We start from the raw sequence: 27,583 nt of genomic DNA on the forward strand, positions 1-27,583 counted from the left end.
TTATAACTACTTTCTGAGAAAAATAAACAAAAGAGAATGGTTTTTTGTACCCAGTCACAAACAGTGATTTAGGGCTTACTTAAAAACAAATGTATAAAACAAATTAAGCTATGGAGAAAACTCCACCACTATAATTAAACGATTTAGTATCAAGTGTTGAGTTTTATAAGACTCACTGTAGTTTCGAGATGAGCCGGCGAAGCGACAATCTTCCTTTCTGTATCTCAAAGCGGCCTCCTGATCGATTTCCCGCAAAGCGGAAACGGATACCCCCACCAAACTCGCACGGCGGAATAACGAGGCAAACTCTGCGTTGCATATTCATGGGCAGGCACAAACACAAACACTGCTTGCAGGACGAAAGGACGTTGATGGTGTAACAGATATCGGTTACGTTGCATGCAACGGCAATGCAAGCCTTCAGGAAGTAAAGGGTTAAGCTCGGAGAAATGCAGCCCAGAAGTAAAGAACTTGTCGCACGCATAACTTAAAATGTATAAATAACCTTTATAATACAAGTTTCATGTTGAAAATCGATTGAAAACATGAAAATCTTTAAAACTTATTTACATATAAGTTGCCTAAAAAAATATTAAGCAAAAATTGAAAGGGAAAGTTTTTGTATATGTTAATGATTATGAATAATCATAGATGTACGGTAATAACTTACGATAGTTTAAAAGACAGAAGGGTGAAGAAGATTGCCTTCAAAAGTATATTAAAGAGCAGAACTTTTGGTCAAAACAATTATTATAAAACCCTTGGCTTAAATATTAAGCTTAGTATTCAACAATTCCTAAGGGAAAAATTTCAATATCCCACCACTCTCTGATTAATCTCCGTGATCGTTCAATTGAACACTTGATTAGAGTTGACTTATTCCAGGAGTTTAGCATCGCCTGGTGGGCTTGATTAGCAGGACCTTCAGCTGATGCATCATGCAAATAGCCAAGTCCACCGTGACGACGGAAACAGCAACAGGAACACCAGCGCAGCAGCAGCAGCGAATAGTAAAACAGCAACTACGATAGCAACTTGGCGACACATTATCCTGCGACTAAATATGTAAAACACAAATAGCAACTGCACACACATCCCTCGCAGCGGCGCAGGACTCACGTGAGCGATTAAAATCTGAAGGAAAGTATTTCAGTTTTACTTTTTCTTAGGGCTGCAGGCCGAGGGTTGCTGAGGTGCAAATGAGTTCAGTTGCAAGGGTTGTTGCTGGCAGTTGTGCCAGTGGCAGCGGCGTGTAATTGGAGGCGAGTGTCGTGTAAAATGTAAAACTTGCGCCGTAAATAAATCAAAACTTTCTGACTGAACAAACATTCAGGTGAGCGAAAAAATGCAACAGCAACGGCAGCGGCAGCAGCAGCGCCACCAGCAACATCAGCGGCCCAGCAGCAACATTTTCATATTGACAAGTGTGCCGAAGAGGGAAAGCGTGGTGGAAAGTGGAAATGAAAATGGAAATGGGGGCTGCGAAAACTCAAGCAGGGGACAAAAACAAGGCTGCTGCTGCCGGGGTTATTTACACTAAAAATTGGAACAGCTGCAAAGCGACGCACTTACAGCTGCTGCCGCGGGGTTTTTAAAGAGGCGAAAGGACGAGTTGACTAAAGCCAGCTGATGCTGATTTCCCCTTGAATTTAAGACCTCTTAACGCCATTTAACAAAGAGACTTTAATTTAGCTTAAACACATTATATAGCATTAAACTGATTTGAAGATGGTAATGCGCACTTAGCTATGATGTGTCATTAAAACATAAAATTTACTTTCTATTTTATTAAAATATTAATTATTTGTTTTCAAGTACTTAAATACTAATTACTGATTTGCCCTCATCAGTAGGTCCAATATACCTACACCACATTCTCCTAACAATTCTCGGAAAGAAAAGAGTTGCTCGAATGCCGGAGAATCTTCCACCCATAAATCCCGCTTTATTGATTTATTACATAATATGCTAAACACCAACCACACAAGGCGGGACGCAAAAAGTTTCGCTGTGATTTATATATTCATTATTCTATCATATTTACGGGCGGGACGCACAAATGAAATGTAAATGGCGCTCTGGCAGCGGATTAATAATATGGTTGCACAACACAACACAACGACTAAATAAAGTGAATTTAAGTAAGGGCCAAAAAGTTTGTGGCCGCAATCCTGGCTCAAGGTGGTCAGGCCACGAGTCTTCCACATTTGTATAGTCGTCATAAAATGATAAAAATATTAATATAAATAAACAGGGGAGTGGAGGAGATTCCGAGACCATTTGCCAGTGCCACGGCTTTGTTTGCCGGCAGCTCACAGGAAAGTTTTTGATATCATCTTTAGCGAAACATCCGGGGAAACGGTGGCAAAAAGGGCGGGGACTTTCGCAAAAGTTGACAATTTTTTGTCGCTTTGACTTGGCTTTCCCCTGTTTTATTCTATGTTTATTTTTTTTTCTGCTTGTCTATTTACCGCCCTGCCCTGACTATTTGCTTGGCAAAAATATACATATACTTTTGGGCCTGGAAACTTTGCCCATTGCCGGGCACAACCCAGCTGGCACCCAGCTGCCTTAGAGCCCGTCCCATAATTGATGGTCAGCGTTTAACTTAATTGTATGTGGGAATCTGAGCTGCCGGTGGCATGGGCATGCTGATTGTGTCAAGATTTAATTTCAATTTGCGCCGCGATAGGGCTGCGAGACATAAAAGTAAATTGAAACGCCTGACAGTGGCTCTGACAACGGACCAGAGCACTGGACCAATGGACCGCCGGAACGGCAGGATAACGCCAGGATGGCAGCCCGGCCAGGTGCTCCTGCTCCCGACCATCATTGCTGGACGTCAGAAGCTCGTCACGCACGTGCAGGTGGAGCAGTTTCAAAAATTTTTAATTGAATTTGCCACTGGACAGGGAAAGGGACTCGTACACTCTGAAACAGATTGTGACAATGTGGATTTTAGAGTGAAATCTATGGCCAATCTCACATTAAAGTTTTTTCTAACAGCAAATATTAAAACCTTATTTATATACATTTTTTAAGGATGTATATTGTATTAATATTTTATATAATATTATTATTTTAATAAAAATCTAAATATTCGTTAAAGATTTACTGATGGGGAAATAAACATTTCTGAAATTAATTATTGCACCTATTAATATTTTTAAATACCAGAAATCGAATGAATATTCTATGAAAAGTGGTCAAAATCTGGATTTATTTAAAGTTATCTTCCTTTGGTATTTTCTTTTGCCAAATTCTTAATTAATTTTTCCGATAATTTCTCCCAGTGCACTCGTACTTACTGTGCAGTGGCGGCATGTACTCCATTTCCTCGTCGCTGTCCTCCATGTCCAGTAGTGCGCTTCCTTCGGGCCTCGCTGAGGGGCGTGGGGGCGTGGCAAAGGAGTTGGTACGCAGCGCCATTTCCATGGCACGCAGAGCGGGAAGGCTCCTGGGCAATTTGCCATTCTGCAACGGAGAGAGACGAGCGATGGACCATTAAAATTAGACAATAAATAGATAAAGATGGAAATGAAAATAAAAACACGTGCCAGGTCATTCCAATTTCGAGGGAGAGCCAGTGCCCTAATTGAGGCATTCAACTTGATTACGACTGGAGTGCCAAAGGACGAACGACTAACCTGAGACTAATGCCAAGGCCGACAAATGTCCTCTGAAGTGGCGTGCAAATCATGAAAAAGGATTACACGTACTAAAACCTGGAATGGAAACAAATGCCCCCCGCCTTCTCTCCCTCCTCTTCTTGGCTAAGTTCTGTTTTTCTTCTTGGTTTTTCCTCTCATTTCGGTGACTAAAAAGCAACGATGTGACGACAACAATAACAACCAGGGGGAGCAGCGGCCAGAAATCCAATTTCAGCAAGTAGCACGACATAAATTTGTTTTCTCCACACCAACAGTGCAAACACACACACACATGTGGGTCTAGGAATGGAGATGGGGTTGTCCTGGCTGCTGGCCATGTCCTGCAAATGAATTCTGTTAATGCAGACATTACTCGAGCATATTAAAAGTCCGAATGTCCATTCCGCACAGAATTTTATAGCAGGCAACCGCACCAAAGGGGGTGGCCAAAACCCCAACCCGGGCTACAAATAGGCACATTTGTTCCACCCCAAAACACCCCAGTGCCACCCCCTTGGCACCCCGGGATCAGGACTGCAGCCAATGGCCAATGTAGTTAGCCGGCCAGCCATATACGCATATTTGTTTACCTTGCCACGACAATTGCGGTAGACAGTTTTCCCCGGGATCAGGATCGGTAGGCTGTTTCCGGCCCAGCCCCTGCCGGACATTTAGTTTATTTGATGTTGCCAAATGAAAATTGTGACATAAAAGGGACTAAGAACATAATTAACTAGTGTCCAAATGTGCAAATCCAAACGCATAAAAAGTGAGCAAACAACTGCTGGCCGACAGAGGCAGAGGAAAATTCGGGGAAAAAAGAGGAAAAACATCCGAGAAAAACTAGAGCAAACGACGATGCAACCGAAAGCTGGGGCGGCCCACCGAATGACACTTAAAGGATTTGCCTGGGCGAACCTTGAATATGCTCGGCGTTATGGGAATGCCGAATACCGAAGCTGATGTCCGGGATCCTGGGCCGCTCATTCTGGCCATCAGAGCGCACATTATTTGCCGTCCCCGGGTTCGCTTTTACCAGCCACGTGTCGGCCGCAAAGGGTCATGATTAGTTTGCTTAATAAAGAACTGGGAACAGCGTCGATAAATATGAAAAAAGGACAGGGCACTCTGAGAAAAAGTCATACTAAAAAGGTACTATACAATACAAAATGGTTTGTGAGTGGGGTCTTTTAGTTGTAAGTAATACTTGTAGTACCAATAAATATATTTTAATATACCAAATTAAATCAAGTTTAGTGTAATCTAATATGAAAATTATAAAGATTTAATCAAGCTTATATATAATTCACTCCATTATCCAAATAAAAAATGGCTTATTAACATATAATGAATTAATAAGGCACAGAATCTTCCTATTCCCCAAACTAAAAGTCTAATAGATTTTGAAATTATATATTCCTATTTCACAGATACTACAATTTTTTATGATTTTTTTTCTCTGTGTAGCAACACCCATCCCCACTTAAAAAAGAGCGCGGCCTGTTGCGAATTATGCGCCGCTAAATGGCACCGAAGTTATTTTGTATTTATGAATATGCCGTTCGTATTACTATTTACAATTCGGAGTGGGGGCTGCCAGGCGGGGATAATATTTGAAATTAATGATTTCGAGTGGCGTTCCAAACTCGGGTGGGTGGACAATTGCCGAAGACGAATGAAGACAAATGATGGGCGAGCATTTATAGCATTAGCATCAACTGTAAGTCCCCCCGCGGCCTTCGATTTTATTGGGGACCCCGGGATTACGTAGATTTGGTGTCCCAATTTGGAAGGGAGCAAATTAAATAACCGTCAAACCGTCAAAGAAAATCTGCGAAACAAAGCGTTTCGCGATTTACCCCAAGAAATTACAAAATTTCCCAGCTCCATCGCATACATATTTTGTACATTTTTTTTCTGTTTTTATGTTGTCGCCGCCTTGGTTTCGCCTTATTTGCTCATTTTTGAGTATTTGATTTCATTTCTTTCATTTCCATCGCCTGTGTGTGTTTGCCAGCGTATAGTGTACAGTTTTTAATAAAACAAATTCAGCGGGCGACGGCCTGCGGCGAACATGGCAGGCGAAATTAAATTATTTCGTTTGCCTCCCCCTCGCCGCTCCACCCGGAGATGAAAGTAAGAGAAAGTCGCTGGCTGGACGCAAACATTTTATCATTTGTTGTTGCCGCTGACAGGACTACTATATACCATACAATATGTGTGTGTTTTCGGGGGGTGTGGAGCAGCGGCAGTTGACAGGCTGCCTCCCCGAGAAGCCCAAGGAACCGGAGCCAGATTGTTTGTTATTTAATGACCAGCAGACATATTAAATATGCTACGTTTGATTTTAGCTAAAATGCCTACATGACAATTGAGCAAGAGATGCTGACGCCATAAACAAAAACTGGAGGCTCGGCTCCATCACAAAATCTTATAATATTTGATTTTGCTCTTGATTTAGGCAATTTCAGCTTTCACTATACACTAAATTTATGAATGCTTTAAAATGCAAATCTATTGTGCAAAATGTATAAATTTGCATCGCTTATGCAAACACAAAAAAGTCGAAACTTCTAAGTTTTTTGACACTTTTCTGTAAAGAAAATTTTTCAAATAAAAATGACGAAAAATCGGCCCAAAAATAAAAACAAAAGTAAAAACACAGATTTTTGGAGAATTAAACCACAATCATTTAGAAGTATGCCATTTCAAAATCGGATGTCTGTAAGAAAAGTTATGGGCTTAAAAGTGCAGTTTTTTGACACTTTTCTGCAAAGCCATTTTTCGCAAATTTGGAAAATGACGAAAAATCGACCCCAAAATACAAAAAAATGTTTGAACACAGCTTTTTAGAGAATCGACCCACAAACATTTTAAAGTATGCCACTTTGAAATCGGATGTCTGTAAGAAAAGTTATGGGCTTAGAAGTGCAGGTTTTAGGTCACATTTCTGCAAAGCCATTTTTCGAAAATTTGGAAAGGGGTAACACTATAAAAATGATGAAAAATCGACCCAAAATTAGAAACCAAACTGAGTATACAGTTTTTTAGAGAATTTAACTACAATCATTAAGAAGTATGTCACTTTGAAATCGGATGACGGTAACAAAAGTTATGGGCTTAGAAGTGCAGGTTTTTGGTCATTTTCGGCAAGGCCATTTTCCGAAAATTTGGAAAGGGGTTACATTGTCAAAATGACCAAAAATCGACCCAAAAATACAAATCAAGTTGAAAACACAGATTTTTAGAGAATTAAACCACAATTATTTCGAATTATGCCACTTTGAAATCGGATGTCTGTAATAACAGTTATGGGCTTAGAAGTGGGGATTTTGGACACTTTTCTGCAAAGACATTTTTCGAGAATTTGGAAAATGACGAAAAATCGACCCCAAAATACAAAAAAATGTTTGAACACAGCTTTTTAGAGAATCGACCCACAAACATTTTAAAGTATGCCACTTTGAAATCGGATGTCTGTAAGAAAAGTTATGGGCTTAGAAGTGCAGGTTTTAGGTCACATTTCTGCAAAGCCATTTTTCGAAAATTTGGAAAGGGGTAACACTATAAAAATGATGAAAAATCGACCCAAAATTAGAAACCAAACTGAGTATACAGTTTTTTAGAGAATTTAACTACAATCATTAAGAAGTATGTCACTTTGAAATCGGATGACGGTAACAAAAGTTATGGGCTTAGAAGTGCAGGTTTTTGGTCATTTTCGGCAAGGCCATTTTCCGAAAATTTGGAAAGGGGTTACATTGTCAAAATGACCAAAAATCGACCCAAAAATACAAATCAAGTTGAAAACACAGATTTTTAGAGAATTAAACCACAATTATTTCGAATTATGCCACTTTGAAATCGGATGTCTGTAATAACAGTTATGGGCTTAGAAGTGGGGATTTTGGACACTTTTCTGCAAAGACATTTTTCGAGAATTTGGAAAGGGGTAACACTGTAAAAATGATGAAAAATCGACCCAAAATTAGAAACCAAACTGAGTATACAGTTTTTTAGAGAATTTAATTACAATAATTAGGAAGTATGTCACTTTAAAATCGGATGTCGGTAAAAAAAGTTATGGGCTTAGAAGTGCAGGTTTTTGGTCATTTTCGGCAAGACCATTTTCCGAAAATTTGGAAAGGGGTTACATTGTCAAAATGACCAAAAATCGACCCAAAAATAAAAACAAAAGTAAAAACATAGATTTTTAGAAAATTAAACTACGATTATTTACAAGTATGCCTTTTGGAGATCGGATGTCTGTAAGAAAAGTTATGGACTTAGATACATTTTTGATCGCTCCTATGATAGTTGCCATATGATACTGTCTTTCAAACGTATATTACCATTATATAGCTTAACAAAATGAATGGACTATTATCTATGCCTTGCAATTATTTTTGCAGCTTAAGTTCCATGTTTGCGTTTTAAGGCCTTCTGAAAAACTGGGCTCCGAGGCTTCCCCTTTTCCTGTCAGGACTTTCCCGATTCGTGCGTCATGTTTAAGTGGCACCTGCGTACACGACTGTGTACGGTATGTTGTGCGACACTTCCGCTTCCTGGTGCATTTCTTCGGCCTAATGGACGTTGATTGATGACGCGTCCGGCGACAGGTGAAAGTATATGCTGTAATGCATATTTATGAGGCCAGCAGCTGGCCGGAGACCGCAGCGGATCGGATCGGATTGGATTGGATCGGGCTGGTCGCATAATTAGCAGCGCGGCGAGGTATGCAATGCAATTTATACGACGAGACCCCAGTTCCGGGGGCAATCGGCGATCTAATGCCATGCAATTTTCTGCAGTAGCCGCTGCAGTTGCCGTTTCAGCTGCAGTTTTAGGCCTGCTTTGACAGAGGCCGTTTGCCATTTCGGTATGCAGAACGGGCCAGCAGGCAAACCGGGCCATAAATTAGGCCCCACATCACTCAGGCTGCGGAGGCCACGGCATGAGATGGGGCTGGCTATAAGGATGGAGATGGAGATGGAACTGCAGCCGGAGCCAAACACAAAAGCATGCCAAAGGCATCAATCGGCCAGAGTGCAGTGCAGTAGATACTCGCAGCGTGCAGCACCCTGCCCCATACACAGAAAAAATATCTTTAAATTTGTTTAATCAACACTTGGCTATTAAAAATAATTATTTATATTAATGAAGATGAAGTTGAAGTTGAGAAAGATCGGCACCATTTTGAGGGGTTTCTGATTATATTGTATCTATCTATTTATATTTAAATTAACCTTGTATATGACGTTTTCTTACGAGTATGACTACATTGAAAAAAGGAGATGGTCTTGGATAATAGTTTTGAAGAACAAATTTTAATCTAATTGAATATAAAAGTTACCACTATTTTTTTAAGCGTACTGGCAGCCGTTTCCGGAAAGACACGCAACATTGCATATTGCAACCACACGTCGTATGAGCAATGCCAAATGTTGCCGTCGAGCCAGATCCAAAGCCGTATCGGGGCTATAGCCCAAGACTTCGTTCTGGCGCACGAGGCGTACTATCGCTCATAATTTCCAGTTCGCATATGCCAGCCTACGGCAGTCTGAGCGAACAAACAAAGACAGAGGAGCGACATTAGAAAGTGGGGTTTTCTAGAGGGAAACCGTCTCAGCTCCATTTTGCATATCCTGCCATTGGCAGCGCCTTCCTCCCCTCCTCCTTCAATTTAAGAATGTCCTCTGCTGTATCATACGATCATAAAACTTTCAAATGCCATTTCTTATAGTCATTTGAATGAATTTATTATCTGTACACTCCAATAAAAGTGTGCAGCACTTCCGAAAGGAATTATACGTATATTTTTGCTTACCTTTCTTTTCAAAGATAAATAAAAATATTTATATATAAAATTGAAAACTAAAAAAATTATTTGATTTTCTATTGTTTATTCCTTAAGCGTCTACATTTGATATTTGATCCATTTAAATAGAGCAAATATTTATAAATTAATGAAAGAATCTTTAAGTAAAAGAAATGTAAATGAAATGACTATCAAATGCATGATTAATTCAAGCGGAATCCTGTGAACTTCTTTCACATTTAGCATTTATATCAAGCAGTTTATTGCTTGCGAAGTTCGATAACTCACGGCATATCCATTTCTGAGTGCAGGACTTAACTCTTGCCGGCCGAGCGGACTCATTTATCTTCTTATCAGTTTGCCAGGCCCGAAAGTGCATTGCGGAGCTGGATCCTTGGCCGGTCCGGCTCAGTTGTAAATGTTGTGTATTTGCCGTTTGAGTGGCCACCGGGGATGCATCCGATCCGTGCACCTGGCTATCGAATCGAGTCCCGGAGTCTCCGTTCAGGGAGCGGGAATAAATCAAACTGGCCGGCTGGCCGCCACTTAAGCGATGGCCCTTGCAGTGGGCCAATTATCACAGAAAGTTGTCCAGTTGCCGCTGGCTTGTCGGACATTAATTTTCAGCCACAAATATTTGTGCACACAGCTCCCAGGGAGTTTGGCAGTCGGAAGTTGGTAGCATGGAGTGCCGGCGACGTGCTGCCATTGTAAAAGGGGCCAACAAAATGGCTTAAGCGACGACAGCAACTACAACGGCGGCTGCCATTTAATCGAAACCAACTAATTGCCCCGTAATTGACAGTTTGACTGTTTGGTAATTTGTTTTTGCATGTTTTGCTGTCAGAAAGTTTTCCTTTTTTCCGCTCCCCCTGCCACCATCGCGTTTTCCAGCTGAGCGAACGCCAAAAAGCAACGGACTTTGGTCCGCTCAAAAACAGCAGCTAAAACCAAGCTAACTGGCACACAGTCAACAATTGTGTTTGCCATTCAAAATTTCCCTATTGAGGAGTTTTCATCGATGATAAGATATTAAAAGCACAAATTTACAGAATGTAACGAAAGAAGGAACATATGTTTGTAATGAATTTTTTTTAACTGTATTGATTTTAATACAATTAATTTTATTTTTATCATTGAATCCTCCTCTAAATATAAAACATTTTAATTAGATGTCACTTTTGGGTAATAAATATATAACACATTAAATATGTCTCATATTCCTAAATAAATTACACTGGTAATAGGTTTTTCCATAAATAATTACCTTACACTTTAATGCTTAAATCAAGTGAAATCAGACCCCATAGAGCAGCAGTCACCCCACCTGCACTTCAGCAATGAAACCAAATATTCAGCGCCTAATTTATGTAAAAGGCAAATAAATCAATTAATGTCAAACAACCTGTGAGAGCCGGGCCGAAAAAGATATGCAGACTTGGCATCGTTTTTGGAACTGGGGCTGGGGGCACTGGCCATTCTCCGCTATATTGGAATAATAATAATTAGAGACCCACTGACATTTCGAGTCGGAGGCAAATATAATTAATTACGCACCGCAGTGAACAGGCCAGTACAATACAAATTTATAGAGGCAGCCGAAAGCCTAGTCAGCAAAATAAGAGATGGGGGATGTGGAAGTCTATCAAAGACTCGTGCCACGAGCCAATTCAATTGTTGGCCAAAGAAAACTTTGCCACTTGGGCCGGTATTTTGAAATGTTTGGCTGCAAGCACACACAACATATAATGAGTTAGATGAGGGGGATCCTAATACCAGGAAGTGGCCACAACAACAACTCCAATCAATTATACGGCCAATTAAATGCCGAAAAGCAAAGGAAATACGAAGAAACATAATGGACTGTGGAATCCAGGACAGTCTGGAAATTGGGGCCGTGGCTGCAATATATTTTAAGTTGTACTCTTGGCATTTTTATTTGTTATTGAAAATTGAAAATAAAGATGTCCGAGCACGTTGCAAAAGACAAACAAAACAAGGCCGTCCTGGAATTCCAACGTAACGAGGCATCTGCAAGAACATTGTGAGGTATGGCAAACTGACTGACAGACAACCGCTTTGTCAAAGTCACCACATACACTAATTTAATGAAGAAAGACCACCTGGGAGTCACTAAAGAATTGACTCGAACATGTTCTCAGTCCGGTTATCGTTAGTTACGGCCAGCAACGACATGCAAATTAATTGACCAACAAAATGCAACGAAATGAAACAAACAACTCACATGCCTCAGTCATTAGATGAAATTTAAAGTCTTCCCTGCGAAGTCCTCTTGTGTCTGCATTCTATCTACGCATTCATTTCAACTCATCGATGGACAGGTAATTTTCTGACAAATATTTGCCATTAAATAAATTTAACTGTAAGCTAGAGAGGAATTTCAGAAAATATTTTACAAACACTGAGACAGACATCGATAGTAATTGCGTTGTATGCTCACTGAAAACAAATACACGTATTAAACTCATTTGCTTAAATAATAATAGTTCAAAATTCGATATTCTTTGATACATGGTTATTGACAATAATTGAAAATAAATGATACAATTTAAATTAGTTTCTAAATTCAGAAGGTTAAAATAATTAAACTTCCTTTAATGATTGTATTGTAATTAAAATAAACAACTATTAAATTCGCAAATGGTTGAATTTAAACCAAATCCAATTATGATAAACATTTGCAGCCTTAAATGAGAAAGCTAATCAAGTTTTAAAACATTTCCACAATTAAATCAAACATTTTATTGTATGTGCTTGATTAAATGTTTAGATTGGAGTCATGATTTGAAAGATTTTGGAGAAGACCTAATTTAAAATATTTATTTCCCCTAAGGAAAAACAAAACAAACGTGAGATTGTTTAATCCTGATTTACGATGTCGTTTCTATCGGTGAAAAAGGCATGCCGGCCTATATATTACTGCAGGCAAATTTGCGGCAATAACCAGTACGGTCATTATTGTCTTAGACAAGCAATGAAACTAAATTACGATTCAGGCTGAGTGGTTGCTAAACTTTAATTCGAACAATGCCGGGGTATTTCAATTACGTTTACACACATGTGAGCCGGAATCACGGTGGAGTATATGAATCAACGCCTTGGGTGCAAATTGCTTACTTAACCAGAATGATTGATTCAATAAGCTGCGAATACATTTCACTGATTTTCTCACTAGGAATGCGAATTATGTATTATGTTTAGAATGCTCCGTATGTCACCTTCATTGTCCGATGAAAATGTGTGTGAATCTGTTTGGGTTTTGGAAACCTATATATAAACTACGACTATTTGATGAGAAATTCCCACAAATTTGCAGAGGTGCCTGCCTGAATGCCTCTAATTTGACAGCCGCGGCGGTTTGGCTTGGCTTGGCATTGTTGTTTCGCTTACGTGATGTCTGTCCTATTTTTTCCTGTTTTTTTTCTGCCCCGCCCCCTTTAGAGTGCCCGCCCTCGTCCTTGCACGAGCGACTCCTTTCCTTGGTTCACATTCGGTAAAACATTTTCTTTGTGTCAGTTGAGGTTGCATTTTATTGTGTTACAACCAAGTTTGGACTTAGCCCGACTGCTCCTCCCATGTTCCTCGAATGCAGTTGCTTTGGGATTTGGCCTGACAGCCAGTTGGAAATTGCAACTGTCAATTGCATTTAATTCGCCCTGTTCCTGGCGGTTTGACCTTAACGCGGGCCACACAACGGCAAACAAGTAAAAGAAGGGAAAACTGAATTTACGCTAAATTAAATTAGGATTGGCAAGGGTTTAAGAGACGTCGCTTCAAAGTGCGCCTCTCCTGTGGCACACAGTATCAAGTATATGCCGCGTGGGCGGCCATTGAAAGTGAAGCTGCTGACGGCGTTTACACTTTCAAAGGATGCGTCGTCCTTATTCGAGTGTCGCGCAAAATAAACCGTTGGCAGCAAAAAAGCTTTTGCGCGCGGCGGCTTTTGAAATTTGGCGCCCTCGCACACACAGCGAGAAACAAAGGGGCACTTGATGGGCGCTCACACACAGTCACACACACACACACTGACACACGCACCGATACACAGGCATTGTGGTAAAAGCTTTCAAGTGCCAGCAGCAGCAACAACAAGAAAAGCGAGGCTGCTCCTGACGCCCTCGTCCTTTTTATCTGCTCCGCAATGATTAACCCATTTTTTTGCCATTTTTTTTCGATGGCGACGCTATTCAGAAAAATATTTTAGTATGGCTTTGGTTTTTTAACACGCTAAATTGAATTGGAAAAATGTAAAACAATGGTAAATGGTTCGTATTACTATTTTATTTATAGCCCGTTTTTGTTTGGTTTTACTAGTTAACAAAATTGTAAATATTATGCGAATAAGAATAAATGAATAAAATTTATAAAGAGAAGAATCGAAAAGATTAAATGGGATATTTTATTTCCTACGTGTGTTTACTGAAAAATTTTCTTTTATTTTGAAAATCTTTTTTGAATAAATAATATTATGTGAAATTTTTGTTTTTATAATAAAATCATCACGCTACAAGTCTAGGACTTATCAAAGAGTGAGCTTGTTACAAAATAACGTATATATTTTTTATGAATTCGGAATACAACCCGTTTCAATACGGGATTTACTGTGTGCAAAGTTTTGGAAATACAGCCGTATCTTTTGCCAGCACTTAATGGGTTAATCGCCTTCTAGCATGCCAGTGCGCGACACACTCGCACACACAGCCGCGCACAGGACGAAGGACTAAAGACGAAGGACGAAGGACGGGCACTCACACAATCAGATGCGGTGAGATTCGAGGCACTCAGCAGCAGTGGCTGGCACTTTTGGGGCGCCACCTCGCGGCCAGTCGGCAGATTGAATTAACAGAGGACTAAAGATGCTCATGGTGAGATCGGCATAATGCTGCGATATGGCGGGACTGCGGGGGGGGCGTATGCCATATCCTCTGGAGGGCAATGAAGCATTTACAGGCTCTGTGAAATGGCGAGAAAGTCACCACATTCTGCTGAAATGGTCGATGGTGCGACTGTTAAAGCTTTGGCTTTGGCGAGTGAAACTATTGGCCCTAAGGCCAAGTTCTTATTTAGATTTGCGCTTGTGGGTGCGTTTTTTTTCGCGTAGCTTCCTCCGGGGTCCTCCTTTTTTGTCCTGTCTTGTGCTTGTCCAATTTGCCAGTTTGGCTGTTTGGCTGTCAACCGTTTCCTTCGACTTTCCTTCGCCGCCTGTCACTCGTTGGCCACAAGGCAGTCCTTTGATATCGCATCCTTTGGCGCAGCTATCAAATTTCCTCTACTTAAGCAGCAGCAAGGACACTCCGGCTGCTCTCCTCTTCCCTCTCCCCGTCTTTTTATTTCGTTTTGTTTCAGTTTTCCACAGCTAAGAGCGAAATAATGACAGCCTTGGTTGGTATCTCCAACTTTTTGCTTGGATTTCTTCCAATGAAGTCAACGAATTCTGGCAGCCCTCGAAATATGTTGTTCGCTTTGTGTGTCTGCCTTTTTTTGCGACCCGTTAACGCGGCATATGAAATATGGATTCACTTATGCATCACTCGCGACCCTTCGGGGCCATTAAGTCACCACTGTCCCTGTTGAGTGCCAAAGGATTCAATTTTTGGGGGTTCATAGTAGATCTCCCTCTTCATCCTTTTTATTTGTAGCATTTTCTTTCCGATTTTAACAGAACAACCAAATGACTGTTACTGTGATCCTTTTTAAATTTTAATTTTTGGATCCTTTTTACAAACACCATTTTGTTTAATCGTTTAAAAATAAATACCTCTTTAAAAAACATGAAGTTTGAAAGCCTTTTGCCTTATTACTTCATAGAGTTGTAAAACAGGGCACATTGCTGCTTCCTAATATCCGGATCATAATTGTGGGCTTAGGCCAAAGCCTCTTAGTAAATTGTACACAAGCTGAGCAATATAAAAACTCTGCGATTCATTACCATTCATTTAGCATTAATTGTTTTGTGGGCAACATTTCCATTTATGATCCAAGTACTTAGTAACACTTTCCCACATCCTCGTTTCCAGGGAGCGGTATTAAGCAAAAGATTTCGACAGCCCAAATAAACAATATGAAATAGCTCACAGCTTAGCAAAAAATAACCATAAAAACAAGTTAACTCCAACAACGAAATCCGCTTTGAAATACTCGGCAAGTGCATATGGAATATGAGCAGAACAATTATTAGATGGAAACCAACTGTTTTTCCAGCATAATACCCGGGGCGGGGTCAAGTGGGTGGGAAAAGACAACCAGACGATTCCCAGGGCCTCAAGTGATTTCGAATGCAGCTACAGATCCGAGAAAACTTTCTAATGCTAGCACCAAGCACCAAAATCATTGTGGGAGAATTACACAAGAACAAAATGTTTTTAAGGATGACCACAAATGACTTACATTGAAATGAAATTATTTTTTTAAGGATTACATATTTATATATATTTTAGACTGTTTAGTTCTTATACTTTGACTCACCTTTGCTAAATTCTCAACTGATTAATAATTTTTCTGATATTTTTTTGAGTGCACACTCATAGTCTTTCATGCATTCACACACACATGTGTGGGTGGGAGTACATTATAACAGTGGGCTAGTGCAAACATTAAAGGCAGCACATAAAATGCTTTCTTTGTGCATGATAGCGCGCTCAGTTTTTCAGAAACAGGGGAAGGAAATGCAAAAACAAATGAAAGCGAATGCCGGCGGAAGGAGGTGGGGGAGGGAAAAGCTGGGAAAAGTGAGGGAAAGGTATTGTTAAGTTGCAGGAAGACCGCAACAAACAACACAGACACACACACAAAAGCACTCTCACATGAGTATTTTCTGGAAATATTGGATATGGACAAGCGGACGGACACACGGACTGTCGAAAAAAAAAAGCATTTCATGAAAGATTTAACATTCAAATGTGCAGATAGAGTCCAGAGTGTGCTCTTCTCCTAAATAAAACTACTTAAGCACATGTGAATGAACAGCATTAAGGATGCAGGACTATGATGTGCACTTTGCTTATGTTTATTTCGCATGTAAAATATATTTCACTTGAAGAAACAGGGAGGAAAATGAGATGCCACAGCGTTGTCATCAGAAATATGAAAAGCAAACTGCTGGCAGCAAACTTATGAATTTTCCCATTGTAATCCGGACCGACTTCTCCTCCCACCGCATTAAGACATTGCCGAGTGACCACTCGGCTTTTCCCTTCTTTTCGCTCGACAGCTTTTTCTGTTGCAGATTCTTAATCAGGACAAACTTATCCGCTATGCAGGAGCATCAACAGCAAGGCTATCAAATAAACGAATCGTCGGACACGGCCAAGAAGTATAAAAAAGAGCTGAGGAGGCGAACCGACAGCAGACACTATCTTCATGTCCTTGCAGGCGGCCCCACCTGAAATCCGAAATCTGCCGGCAGGAACGTAATTTAAACAGCACGTTTTGCATGTCGCTGGTCAGGACTCAGCCCCCAGTAAAGGGCCGAAGCCCAATCCTCAAGTCCAGCTCAGGTATTTGGCAACCGCTGCACTGAGAAAAATAGGATTTAAGAAGTTTATATCACTCAACGAAATGGAACATGCAAAGATACATTTTTTAAACTGATTGGGTTTAATTTTTAAATAGCTTAGATAAAATACTCTATAAGGAAAGAAAGTGTTTTAGTCCTTTTCTGTAATACATTCATTTGAGCCCCTAAATACACAAGTTTATTCAGGAAAAGCATATACATTTTTTTTGTACATTTTCCTTTAATATAATATCTTAATACAAGCTGATAGAAATTTGTTTCTGTGTGTCAATGTGCCGACTGCTCCTCTTGTTGTCCTGCGCTTCCTTACTCATATTAAATGCAAAAGTCATTGAGCGCAGGACAGCAGTGGGGTAGAGGGGTTAAAAAGGGGAAAGGTGCGGGAAAAGTGGCAGAGGTAACGGCCATGGCAACAAAAACAACTAGTTTATTTCCACATCCTTGGACATGAGTTTGCTGTAAAATTTCGTGTTGATGATCTTACTAGGTTATGCATTAGTTTTTCGTGCTCGCCGTAAGCCCGTCTTAACCCACCATGGCCCCTCCATATCTTCGCTTTCACTTCCGCTCGTTCCGATTTGCATTTCTCCCCGAAACCCCCTCCCCCTTCCCCATCCCTATCCCCACACAGCTACAGCTTTGATTTTTTGTGTCCTGTCGCTGCGCTAAATCTCAACAACATGCATGCAGACTCAACGGGAAGAAGCAGCTCCTTCGATGTTGCTTGTCTTTTATGTTTATGTAAATTGAAGTTTGGCAGCAGCACACCCATAAATATTAAGTATACGTGGCATTGTCCCTGCCTCTGTTGTGCTTCGCAAATTGCAACATTTTAGTAGCCCAGGAGGATTTGCAGCCATTGACTAAGTGCTGCTGATGTACAACAAATATTCTCCGTTTACAGCCAGCCACCTTGGATCGATATGGAACATCTCTCAGGTATTTGGACCCATCTCTGCTTCTATTTTGTTGTCTATCTGATGAATTAATCGAATTACCTAAGATTAAAAGCTGTCAATTTATTGGGGATAGCATTACGAACTCAACGTGGTATGACATTCTATATTTTTTCCGTAACTAAATCCAAAATCAGGATCCCAAATTTCGTCCAATATTTGAAGGGTTTCTTGTAGTATCATGGCCAAATAAAGACCTAAAACTGAAAGAACGATTGTTTTGTACACCTTACGACCTAAGCTAACGATACTCATTAATTTCCGGCTGATAACTAAAAATTAAATTTTTGTCAATTTTCACATTCTTTATAAGGGGTAACATCATTAATTTTTCCAAAATTGGGCAAAATATAAAAATTTGTAACTTTGAATGCCACTTCTTTTGGAATTTCATTACGAGTTTAATGAGGTATGACATTCTATATTTGGTACAATATTTGCAATGTTATGGTCAAAATACTGACAAAAATCAAGACTTTTGGGTTGAAAATTAGTAGGGACGTTTTTGAATTATATCCTAGCATATTTTTGCATTGCTTCAAAATTTTTTTGGTAGAAAGTCTTCTATTATTTCAGTCCACTCACCCGCTGATAAACGTTGACGGCCGATGCAGCCGCGGACTTAAGGCTCTGAACGTTGTGGGTCACCGGCAGTGGGGGCGTGGCAGGTGCTCTGCTGGGCAGGGGGCACGCAACTTCAGGTTGAGGCATCAGCGGTGGAGGTGGCAGCGGCGGTGGCTGCAACAGGGACTGAAAGTGGCTCAGCAGAGGCGGTGGTTGCGGCGGAGGTGGAACGTTCTTGGCCTGCAACAGAGGCTTGCAATCCTCCGCCGGCGGCAGCGGAGGTTGCAACTGCAAATGTTTCTGCTGCTGATGTTGCTGCTGCTGATGTTGATGTTGCTGTTGCATGGGCAGCATAAGAGGCACGAAAATCATCGGTTGAGCAGGGGAATTATTGTATATTGCAGGTGCCGCTGGCGCTGTGCTGATGTTACCGCAATGTTGCATGTTGCTGCCGTGTCCATTGCAATGGGAATGGCAATGATGCATTGTTATCATCGGCTGTTCCGGCGCAATATTGCTCACATACGTGCTGGATGTTGCAGTTGTTGGCATCAGGCAGTTGCCATACGAATAGTTCGAAATAGAGGATGTTGCAGTTGGTAACTGCTGCACCTGCTGCGTTGTAGTTGTTTGCTGCAGGGTGGTAATGCAGCTGACTTGTTGATGCTGCTGCTGCTGCTGCAGATTTTGGTAGAGCGGGGGAGGCGGTTGTTGGTGGCGCAATCGTGGAACAGGCAAATGCTCATATCCCTGCTTGGAGCAATGGCAATCCTGGCAGCAACCACGGTCGCTGTTGCAACTGCAACTGCTCCCGGAGGCGTGCATCGCATATGGCTGGCTGGAGGTTCGGGCGCCGGAGGAGTAGCTCTGCAGCCTGGGCGCCTTTCCCGGCGGCTGCCACTGCAGGATGCCCACGAATCCCAGTCCCGCGGCGGGACTGGCTGAATGTCCGGTCGACAGGTTAGCTATCTTGGTCGCACCAGCTCAATCAGCTCAGTTCAGCTGAAAAGACAATAGGATATTAGAATTAATTCTTTAAAAAGTTTTAAAAAATATTATTTTAATCTTGCAATGATTAAATATTAGGAGATACACCTCTACAAAATGTATTTTTTTTTCTTAACATAATGGTCATAAGCATATTATGGAGTTAAAACCTGTTTTATATTAAAGATTATCTCAAAAGAGCAGACCTCAAAACAGCAAAAAACCAAGAATAAATAAATCATATTAAAGAAGCATTTACAATTATTTACATTTTCAATGAGCCATTTAGTGTTTTCCGCTATTGAAGTTCAGAAGAGGGCTTAAAATATCAAATCATTTATTTTTAATGAGCCCAGCAATATTTGACCATCTTGTTATCATTCCTTTGGCCTCGGAATCTGTTTTCATTTGGCTTCCCATAATTTATGAGTTATTTTTGGCACGCTTGATTAAAATGTACGCCTTATTAAAACATTTTTTTGCGAAAACAAGATGGGGTCTCTGGCTCCCCGAAAGTATCTTGTTGTGGGTGGGAGATTTTAGCTACCAGTTTTCAGGTTGCCATCGACCACGATTCACCCTCGATGGGTTGGCACTCGTCGTGGGCTTTCAGAAATCACTCAAAGTTTGTCAAGAACGAGAAAACCAATTTTTCAGCTGAGTGCATTTTAATTTCGTATACGCCCCGTGTGCGCCTGTTGAGTCCTGCAGCCCAGAGACCGAGAACCGAAGACCGAATGCCTAACACCAAGTTCGACCCCAGACAACAAGTGTTGGGTGAGATACTAATGTTTTGTACCTAAAAAGGTAACAGGTATTTAAAAAAATAAATATTTTTGTAGCTTAGAACATTTTTCCAGTGTATATTTAAAGGTTAATGGTACAACTTCCTATTTTAATACACAAATATCAAAATATGGAACAACCACTCATATAATTCCATATTAATTTAACATAAATACAAATGCTTAAACATTTATACATATTCATGCTCAAAATTACTTGTGTAAACAAAAAGGAATAGCCAGGTAATTTATGAGGTCGTCATTTAATTTTGCGATTAGGTGAAGAAAAATATACTCAAAAATTGTTTGCAGGTACGTACCTAGTCCCAAGTATCTAGCTACTTCCCAACACTGCAGAAAACACGGCTGCGTGTGCTGTGGAAAAGTTTGCTTTTCATTGCAACACGCTTGAAATGGCAACTTGGACAAACAGCACGGGCTGGAGCAACAATAACACCAGGAAAACCTAAAAACTCGGAGGCAAATGCAAGAAAAATTGGCTGGGCCTATTCCCTTTTTCCCTTTTCCTTCTGGCTTCGCCCCTTTCCCCTTTCCCTTTCCTTTCCCTTTCCTGGCCAATTTGCATGCCTCTGTCCACAGTCCATTGTTGACTTCGCCTCCTACCCTGTTCTCCGAATGTACAGAAACGCATTTTGGCCAGAAACGAATCCTTGGAACAGGCCAAACAATAGAATATTAGATGTGACAAAACAGGTGCACATAGAGCAACTGCCTCTGGCCGAAATTCTGGGCCCAAAGATGGCCTCAGCCAGTTGGCCATGGTTAATTGTCAGACTCTCGACTGGCCAGAAAGCCTCATTTTACAACAAACATGCAGAATCAATCAGGATCAGCAGTCAATCGGGTACTTGATAGAAAGACTCCCAAAATTGCAGTTTAGGAATGAGTACGGGATAAATGAAGATTCCAGCAATCAATCAATACAGTTTGGAAACAGGCTGTTTGAAAATAGGCAGAAGACCTAATGAGCCAGCTTAAAATTCCCGTAAAGGACTTTACAATTAGAAATTTGGCGAGAAGTAAATTACAGTAATTTGATACTTTTTTAAAATATTTAATTTAAAATTTACTCCAAGTGTTTTTTAAACAAATACCAAACTGCAAACCAAGTCGAACCTCTCTTCAATCTTACAGAAATCACCTCCTTTGTTGTATCAACGAACGGAAACAAATATCTTAAAAAGAAATTTCCATAATTCCATAAATACTTGGCCCGCATAATGAAAAATATTTGCACAACTCAAGATCAAAAGTTTTGGTGGCAGAGCAGGAATAGTTTAGTTTCTGGGTTTAGACAGGCAAGACAGCAACTTTCTGACTCTTGCCGGCGATTAAGATGCCAACAAACGGAAAGTTTGCTCTTTTGGCCAACAATTTTCTGCTGCAATCGAGTTCAATTTGTGTACACAATAACTACTAGATACGCGTGTGCATATGCAAGTTTTGTGGCTCTGGAGCTTAATTACTAAAACCGTAAGGTGTTTAATCCGGAACATAATCACTGGCAAGGACACACCAGGGACCGCCAGGGTCCTTTCAAAGTATTTGTTTTGTGGCCCTGTTGTCCATGAGATACATTCGTTTTTGGGGGGCAGGCCAAAGGGGCCAAAGCTGAAAGTACAAAGAAACTTACAAAAAGAATTTGGTAGCATCAAAGCAAAAATTTTTAATGAATTTCTTGCCGGGCAGCAGCCGTAAGCCTCCAAAACGCACCGCACGCAAATGCAAAAGGCGCAAAAAGGACCTGGCCCTCTATGCCCTCCCCCCTCGTATCCACCCCCTGTATCCTGGGAACGGGAATGCAGGGTCAAAGGTCCGGCCAGGACCGGCTCCACTTCATCTTCCCTTTGGCTCGCTGGCTCGTCGCTGGCCTTAATTAAATTTAAATATTTTATCACCGAAAAATTGCCAGGCGGCAGCAACTGCGCAACAACAACAAGAGCAGCAGCGGCAGGACATGAAAAGGGTGCAAGTGTGTGGGTGTGTGAGTGTGTGTGTGTGTGTGTGTGTGTGTGGTGTGTGCTCGAGTGCAGACAGCCGAAAAATACTGATGTGGGTGTATTTTTCATTATTTGCCCAGCGCTGCAACTTTTTTTGCCCCACATCCTCGCCATCCTTGCCATCGCCACACTTCATATTCAATTGTGTTGAATAATTGCCATACGGTTTTTTGACCAACGGTTTTTGACACTTTCCTAAAAGGACACACGCGCCCTTAAGAGCACCGCCCCCCACACACACAAGCACATACACACACAGCTCGAGAGCCGCCCTCATGCCACATTTGAAGTTCGGTTTTCCCTTTTTTTTCCAACGACCGAAAAGTGAGCAAAACACTCGACCAACTGTGGGGGAAACTCCGAGGACCTCTGGACACACCCCAACAACATGCAGGATAACAACAACAACAATTATAAGGGAGCTGGGGAACAAAAACAAAACATGCCAAAAGCGTTTTTTCAAATATCTTTGTAAATATTTAAAATGTTCTGTACATGCGGGTGCTTCAATCAAACCGAATCGCCAATGGCAGGGGAGCGAAGAAAGGACAGGATGTCCTGGAAAAGGTCCTTCGGACCGGGACCAAGGGTATTGTGCGCCACGCTCACCCCGGGACAAGTTTTAAATAGTTTTTGTTGGCAAATGTCAGAATGCAATTTGATATTCATAAATTAATGAAGCACCATTGCAACAAAAAATCTCCCCTGGATTATAAAGTTTTTACATAAATTATCTGGGCGGACTTTTGGGGAAGGGGTTGTGATTTAAATCTGGCATTTAAATGTGTAATCCCCGGCTGATTATAAATGCATTAGAATGGGGCTTAGCACTAGAAGTTCCTTTCGAATTCCATTGAACTACCAGTTGAATTTTGGGCGAGCAGGCTTAAGTCTTAACTAATTAAAATTCCATCGGGTGGGAATTTTTAGTTAAAAATTCTCATATTTATAGATCATATGAGTCACACTTCCTTGAATGGCTTTCGTTTCATTAAGAGATAAACAAATATATAGGGACAAGTAATATAAATATTGAATCTAACAAATAAAGCCTTTCGAACAATTGAGTTTGTATATATTCCTTGGTCTTTTCAGAACTTATACTCTTAAGATCGTTTACCTTAATTGGCATTAAAAAAAAAAAATAAACGAAAATACTTGTAAACGATTAATTGAAATTACAACACTAAAAATTACAGTGCAGTCCTTTGTTTTAAATTTTAAATAGTTTGCTGTTTCTGTTAAAGAGAGGTACTTTTGAACAGCAGTTCATGAACACGATTTAAGCTTAATATTTACATGTCTCATAACTCATAGTTATGCAATAGTAATTGATTTAATTTTCCTTTATTAAATTACTCGAAAAGAAAAATTTAAATTACTGATCTCTATTCAAAGAAACTAGTTCCATATTATTTTGATTAATAAAATGGTGTTGGGACACACAGCGTTCATTAAAAATAATTTATTTGATTTATTATAAACTGACAGATTTCATTATGTCTTCTGACTTATCCGACTTAACGATCTGTTTTCTTGTACACATGCGCACAATATTAAGCCACTTTTGTCCGTTGTGGCACCACAATAAATGTAAACAAGGTCAGGACACGTAGGCCAAAACACAGCACAACAATAAGAGAGTGGCCTGCAGAGGTCCTTCTACTCACACTCTCTCTCTCTCGTTTGCCGGAGTGCAGTGCTCACTCACACAGATGCACTGCCGCACAGGACCAAGGCAGGACACCGCCCGAATGGCCCACTTTTGGATGGGTTGTATCGAATTTTTGTACTTCCGCACAACAAAACTCGCGATTGGGAGAGGCAGGAAAACAAAACAGTACGAGGCACGGGAAAACAGAGAGGACGAGCACGTGGCACTGCCGAAGTGGTTTACGCACACGGGAAGAACCGGGAAATTACGGGGGAAAACCTTCTCAAGATTTCAACGATTAGTTCTCAGCGGAAAAAGCAGCGCCTCGTGTCGACGAATTGACACTGAAGAGGAAAGTCGCCACGTAGCCAAGTCGCAAGTCGGCGTCCAGCAGAGTCAGTAGCGTTTGAAGTGGCAGCGCTGCACCACCACCGAAAAAAGGACACCAATACAGGACACGCAAGGCGAGCCAACCCAAGCAGCGGAATAAAGGCGAACGGCTCGCTCTGTGGTTGACATTATATCGCATGCAACTAAATCACACGCACACACACACTCACACACACACAGCTGCAGCTGCCCACCCCTCGTCCTTTTTGCACCGCCCCTCGTGCGCTCATTCGCTCGTGCAACGTGGCGTATGGGTAACAATGGAGAGCAGCTCACACACACACACGGCTATCTTCCTAAGCGCCATTTATGGCATTTGATATGCTAATTTGCACATATTCAAGAGAGAGCGAGAGAGAGAGAGCAAGGACATCCACCACCAGGACGAAAAGGTGCGAGTATGGCCATCTGCTCCTCGCCATCTCCTACGTCCTGCCGCCGCCTTCCTGCTGGCCAAGTGCCTCACGAGTATCTCTGAGTTATGAGCGCTCTGTTTTGATGGCTCTTCAGCGCGACCTAACTCCTGAGTGGCAGCAGGTTAGCTGCCTCCTGATGAGCTGCTTTTGGTCATATGGACACACTTGGAGATTTCATTAATTATTTAGTCCTGAAGGGGAGGCTTTGTCTTCTTTTCTTCTTAAACAAAAATTCCAATCTTAGAGAATTAAATGTACCAACAACAATTGAGCATGTGACTTAAAAAAATTTCTTTAATCTTCAATATGGTCAGAAAGGATAGAAGGATAAGAAAAGTTATTTAAATACTTGTTTCTTTTTTTTTTGAGAACATTTTTATAAAAAATGTAAATGGTATGCCTTAAGACTTGATAAAATTGTAATCAGTTCAATATCAACTGTTAGGAATTAATGTAGGTATTAAATTGAGAATTAAAATGGTGTATGCCCTTTACTATTAAAATACAATTAAAGAAATGAATGAATATATATTTTTCAAAATACTAGTCCAAAAACCAATGCTAATGGGATCTTAAATAAAAGCCAAGAAAAGATGTTTTGTTTAAATGTATTTACATCCAAAAGATCTTTCAAGAACCATTTTAAATTTTTATTTTAATGTTTCTTGAACAATTTTTAAATCAATTTTAAATACCCTATGATTTCTTCTAAAGCCCTTAAGATAACCATCTTTGACTAGATGTAGCGCATTTGCCGAGTTCGTTGAAGTCCTTTGGCTCCATCCACCACCGAAGAGCAGGGCTACATTTCGTGCGCTCTCTCAGCTCTCTGCAAGCTGCAAGGATACTCACCAACACCAGTGCATCCGGCAGCCCAGTGGAAATGCATGTACGGCACAGAGGCGGAGTCTGAATGCTGGCCATGTAAAATCCACAAAGCTTTATATATTGAAAGGGGAGGTGCCGTCGAACCTTAATACATAGTCGCAAAAGAGCTGAACTTTTCCGCAGGAAAGGCAAAATGGCGGACTTATTTCCCGATAGTTTTTCGCGGAAGATCATTTCCGGAATAAAACCCCAGGAGAATCGACGCCTCTGCGCTTTGTTTACGAGTTGTTTGGTGGGAAATTCTATACAACAACAGGCGGCTGGCGGCATAAATACGATACAAGTCACGAAGAGTCGCTCGCCGAGAGCGAAAGTTGCTGCTCCTTGTATCGCAATTTTCCTCGGCTCGCTCTCGGCTGCAATAACTGCGATACAACTAGGATTTTGACTTCGGGAATGAGCAAGTGGCATCCTGTTGAGCCTGGCCCGAATCAGCTGACAGGACTCGGCTTTTGACACCTGCTCACCGGCATCCTGGTCAAACCGGCGTCCAGTTTGACACATCCCTGACACTATCTATCGCTGGGCACACAGGACACATATGACATTATCGGATGTCGCCCCGAAACTTTGTCATCCATCCTCTTGACAAACCCATGAATAATACTCCCCGTTTATCGGTGGCAGACAGACTCCTCCCTGACTTTTCCATCTTCTTGGCAAATTATGCAAATTTCAGATTTCCAAAGTAAACATTTACTTTACTTTTCAGCGCAGACAGCGTGGCCCGGCGGCATTGCAATCTCCACCGCTCCTTTTTGGCCATTTGACATTTGTTAAGTTTTCTTATCGCGCGCTTTCATTAGCGGACGTCGTCTGGGTCGGCCAGGGACCTTCTAATTGTCTTGCAAATTAGTCCGCCAGTGATGGAAAAAATGCGACCCCAAAGGGAGATGGCCGGGGATTCCCCGAGTTTATTTGCTCATCATCCATCGACCGGGAGGCGGAGCATGTGGCATCTGCTTCAAGGAAATGAAAAGTAAACAAAGCATGTGAGCATTACGGGGGCCACCCCTGTAATTTTTGAATGGCGATTTCCGTTGAGCACGAGGACGTGCCTGTCGAGGATTAGCAGGATTCCAGACACACCAGCTGCCGAGCGTCACCAGGTCCGGCGGAAACGCACATCAGACACGGCCCACCCACGATGTATTTTTATAGACTTTTTCACTTAATCCCTCCGCACAGCAGCATAATGCAGACCGAACGGCAAATCGATTAACTGCCAAGGGGAAGGCTTTAAAGTGGCTTTTACTAAAGTCTGGCTGCATGATGTACGACCTGGAGAATGCCTTGAATATTCCGTGAGGATTGCTTTTAAAGGCTCTTCAGCACAGTCAGAAAATGGTTAATGCCCATATTATAAATATTTTTAGTATTAACTATCCTCAACAAAAATTTTGCATTTAAAAAACGAAACTCGAGTTAATTTTTTCTAGATTTTGGCCATATGTATCGTAGCCAAAAAAGGATGTACAGAAAAATGGAATGACTTATTTTTGCAACTGAGAACCTGACCTATTAATTCGAGGATAACTTATATTATAATTTATTTTCTCTTTTTATAACCTCTTATGATATGTTGCGAAAGTACTCTTTTAAATTCGCTATACCATTTTAAATTTATTGGCATTCAGAGCTAAAAAATTGTATTCTTACTTCGTTGAATATATTATAAAAATTTGATTTTAGGACAAGATTAAAAGTTAAGTTTCAGAACAATAAACCATTACATTTAGAATGCTACATTTAAAGAATAAAATTCTCTGCATCCCTCTACACTTTTCTTGCTAACCATAATAAAGTCAATGTGCTGTCATTGGCATAATTTACAGATACTTAAAAGCATCACCACTCTCTGACTCCTGCGTTAAATGTCTGTTAATTTAGGTCCCCGATATTTCATTTATTGTTTCG

The 27,583-nt window shown here is 40.9% G+C and overlaps 1 protein-coding gene across 1 annotated transcript; it reads right to left on the bottom strand.

Annotated features, from left to right (window-relative positions):
• Window positions 1-2,608: 2,608 nt before the first annotated feature.
• LOC108047393 (bromodomain-containing protein 4-like) lies at window positions 2,609-26,170 on the bottom strand. The gene is made up of 4 exons (XM_017127549.1): window positions 26,134-26,170; window positions 18,547-19,466; window positions 3,309-3,474; window positions 2,609-2,694 (listed from the first exon to the last, which is right to left on the bottom strand). The coding sequence occupies exons 1-4, from the start codon at window positions 26,168-26,170 to the stop codon at window positions 2,609-2,611; spliced, it is 1,209 nt and encodes a 402-aa protein (XP_016983038.1).
• Between the last annotated feature and the right edge of the window lie 1,413 nt (window positions 26,171-27,583).

The sequence above is a fragment of the Drosophila rhopaloa genome, unplaced genomic scaffold, assembly GCF_018152115.1.
Source record: "Drosophila rhopaloa isolate 14029-0021.01 unplaced genomic scaffold, ASM1815211v1 contig_167, whole genome shotgun sequence".
Lineage (NCBI taxonomy): Eukaryota > Metazoa > Arthropoda > Insecta > Diptera > Drosophilidae > Drosophila > Drosophila rhopaloa.

Bases quoted from the DNA above. Each gene is read 5' to 3' on its own strand.
- LOC108047393 (XM_017127549.1), bottom strand. From the start codon at position 26,170: ATGTGTCAAACTGGACGCCGGTTTGACCAGGATGCCG. The intron at 19,467-26,133 runs GTGAGCAGGTGT...CCGGACATTCAG, and splicing joins CCGGTTTGACCAGGATGCCG to CCAGTCCCGCCGCGGGACTG. The intron at 3,475-18,546 runs GTGAGTGGACTG...TCTCCGTTGCAG, and splicing joins CCGTCAACGTTTATCAGCGG to AATGGCAAATTGCCCAGGAG.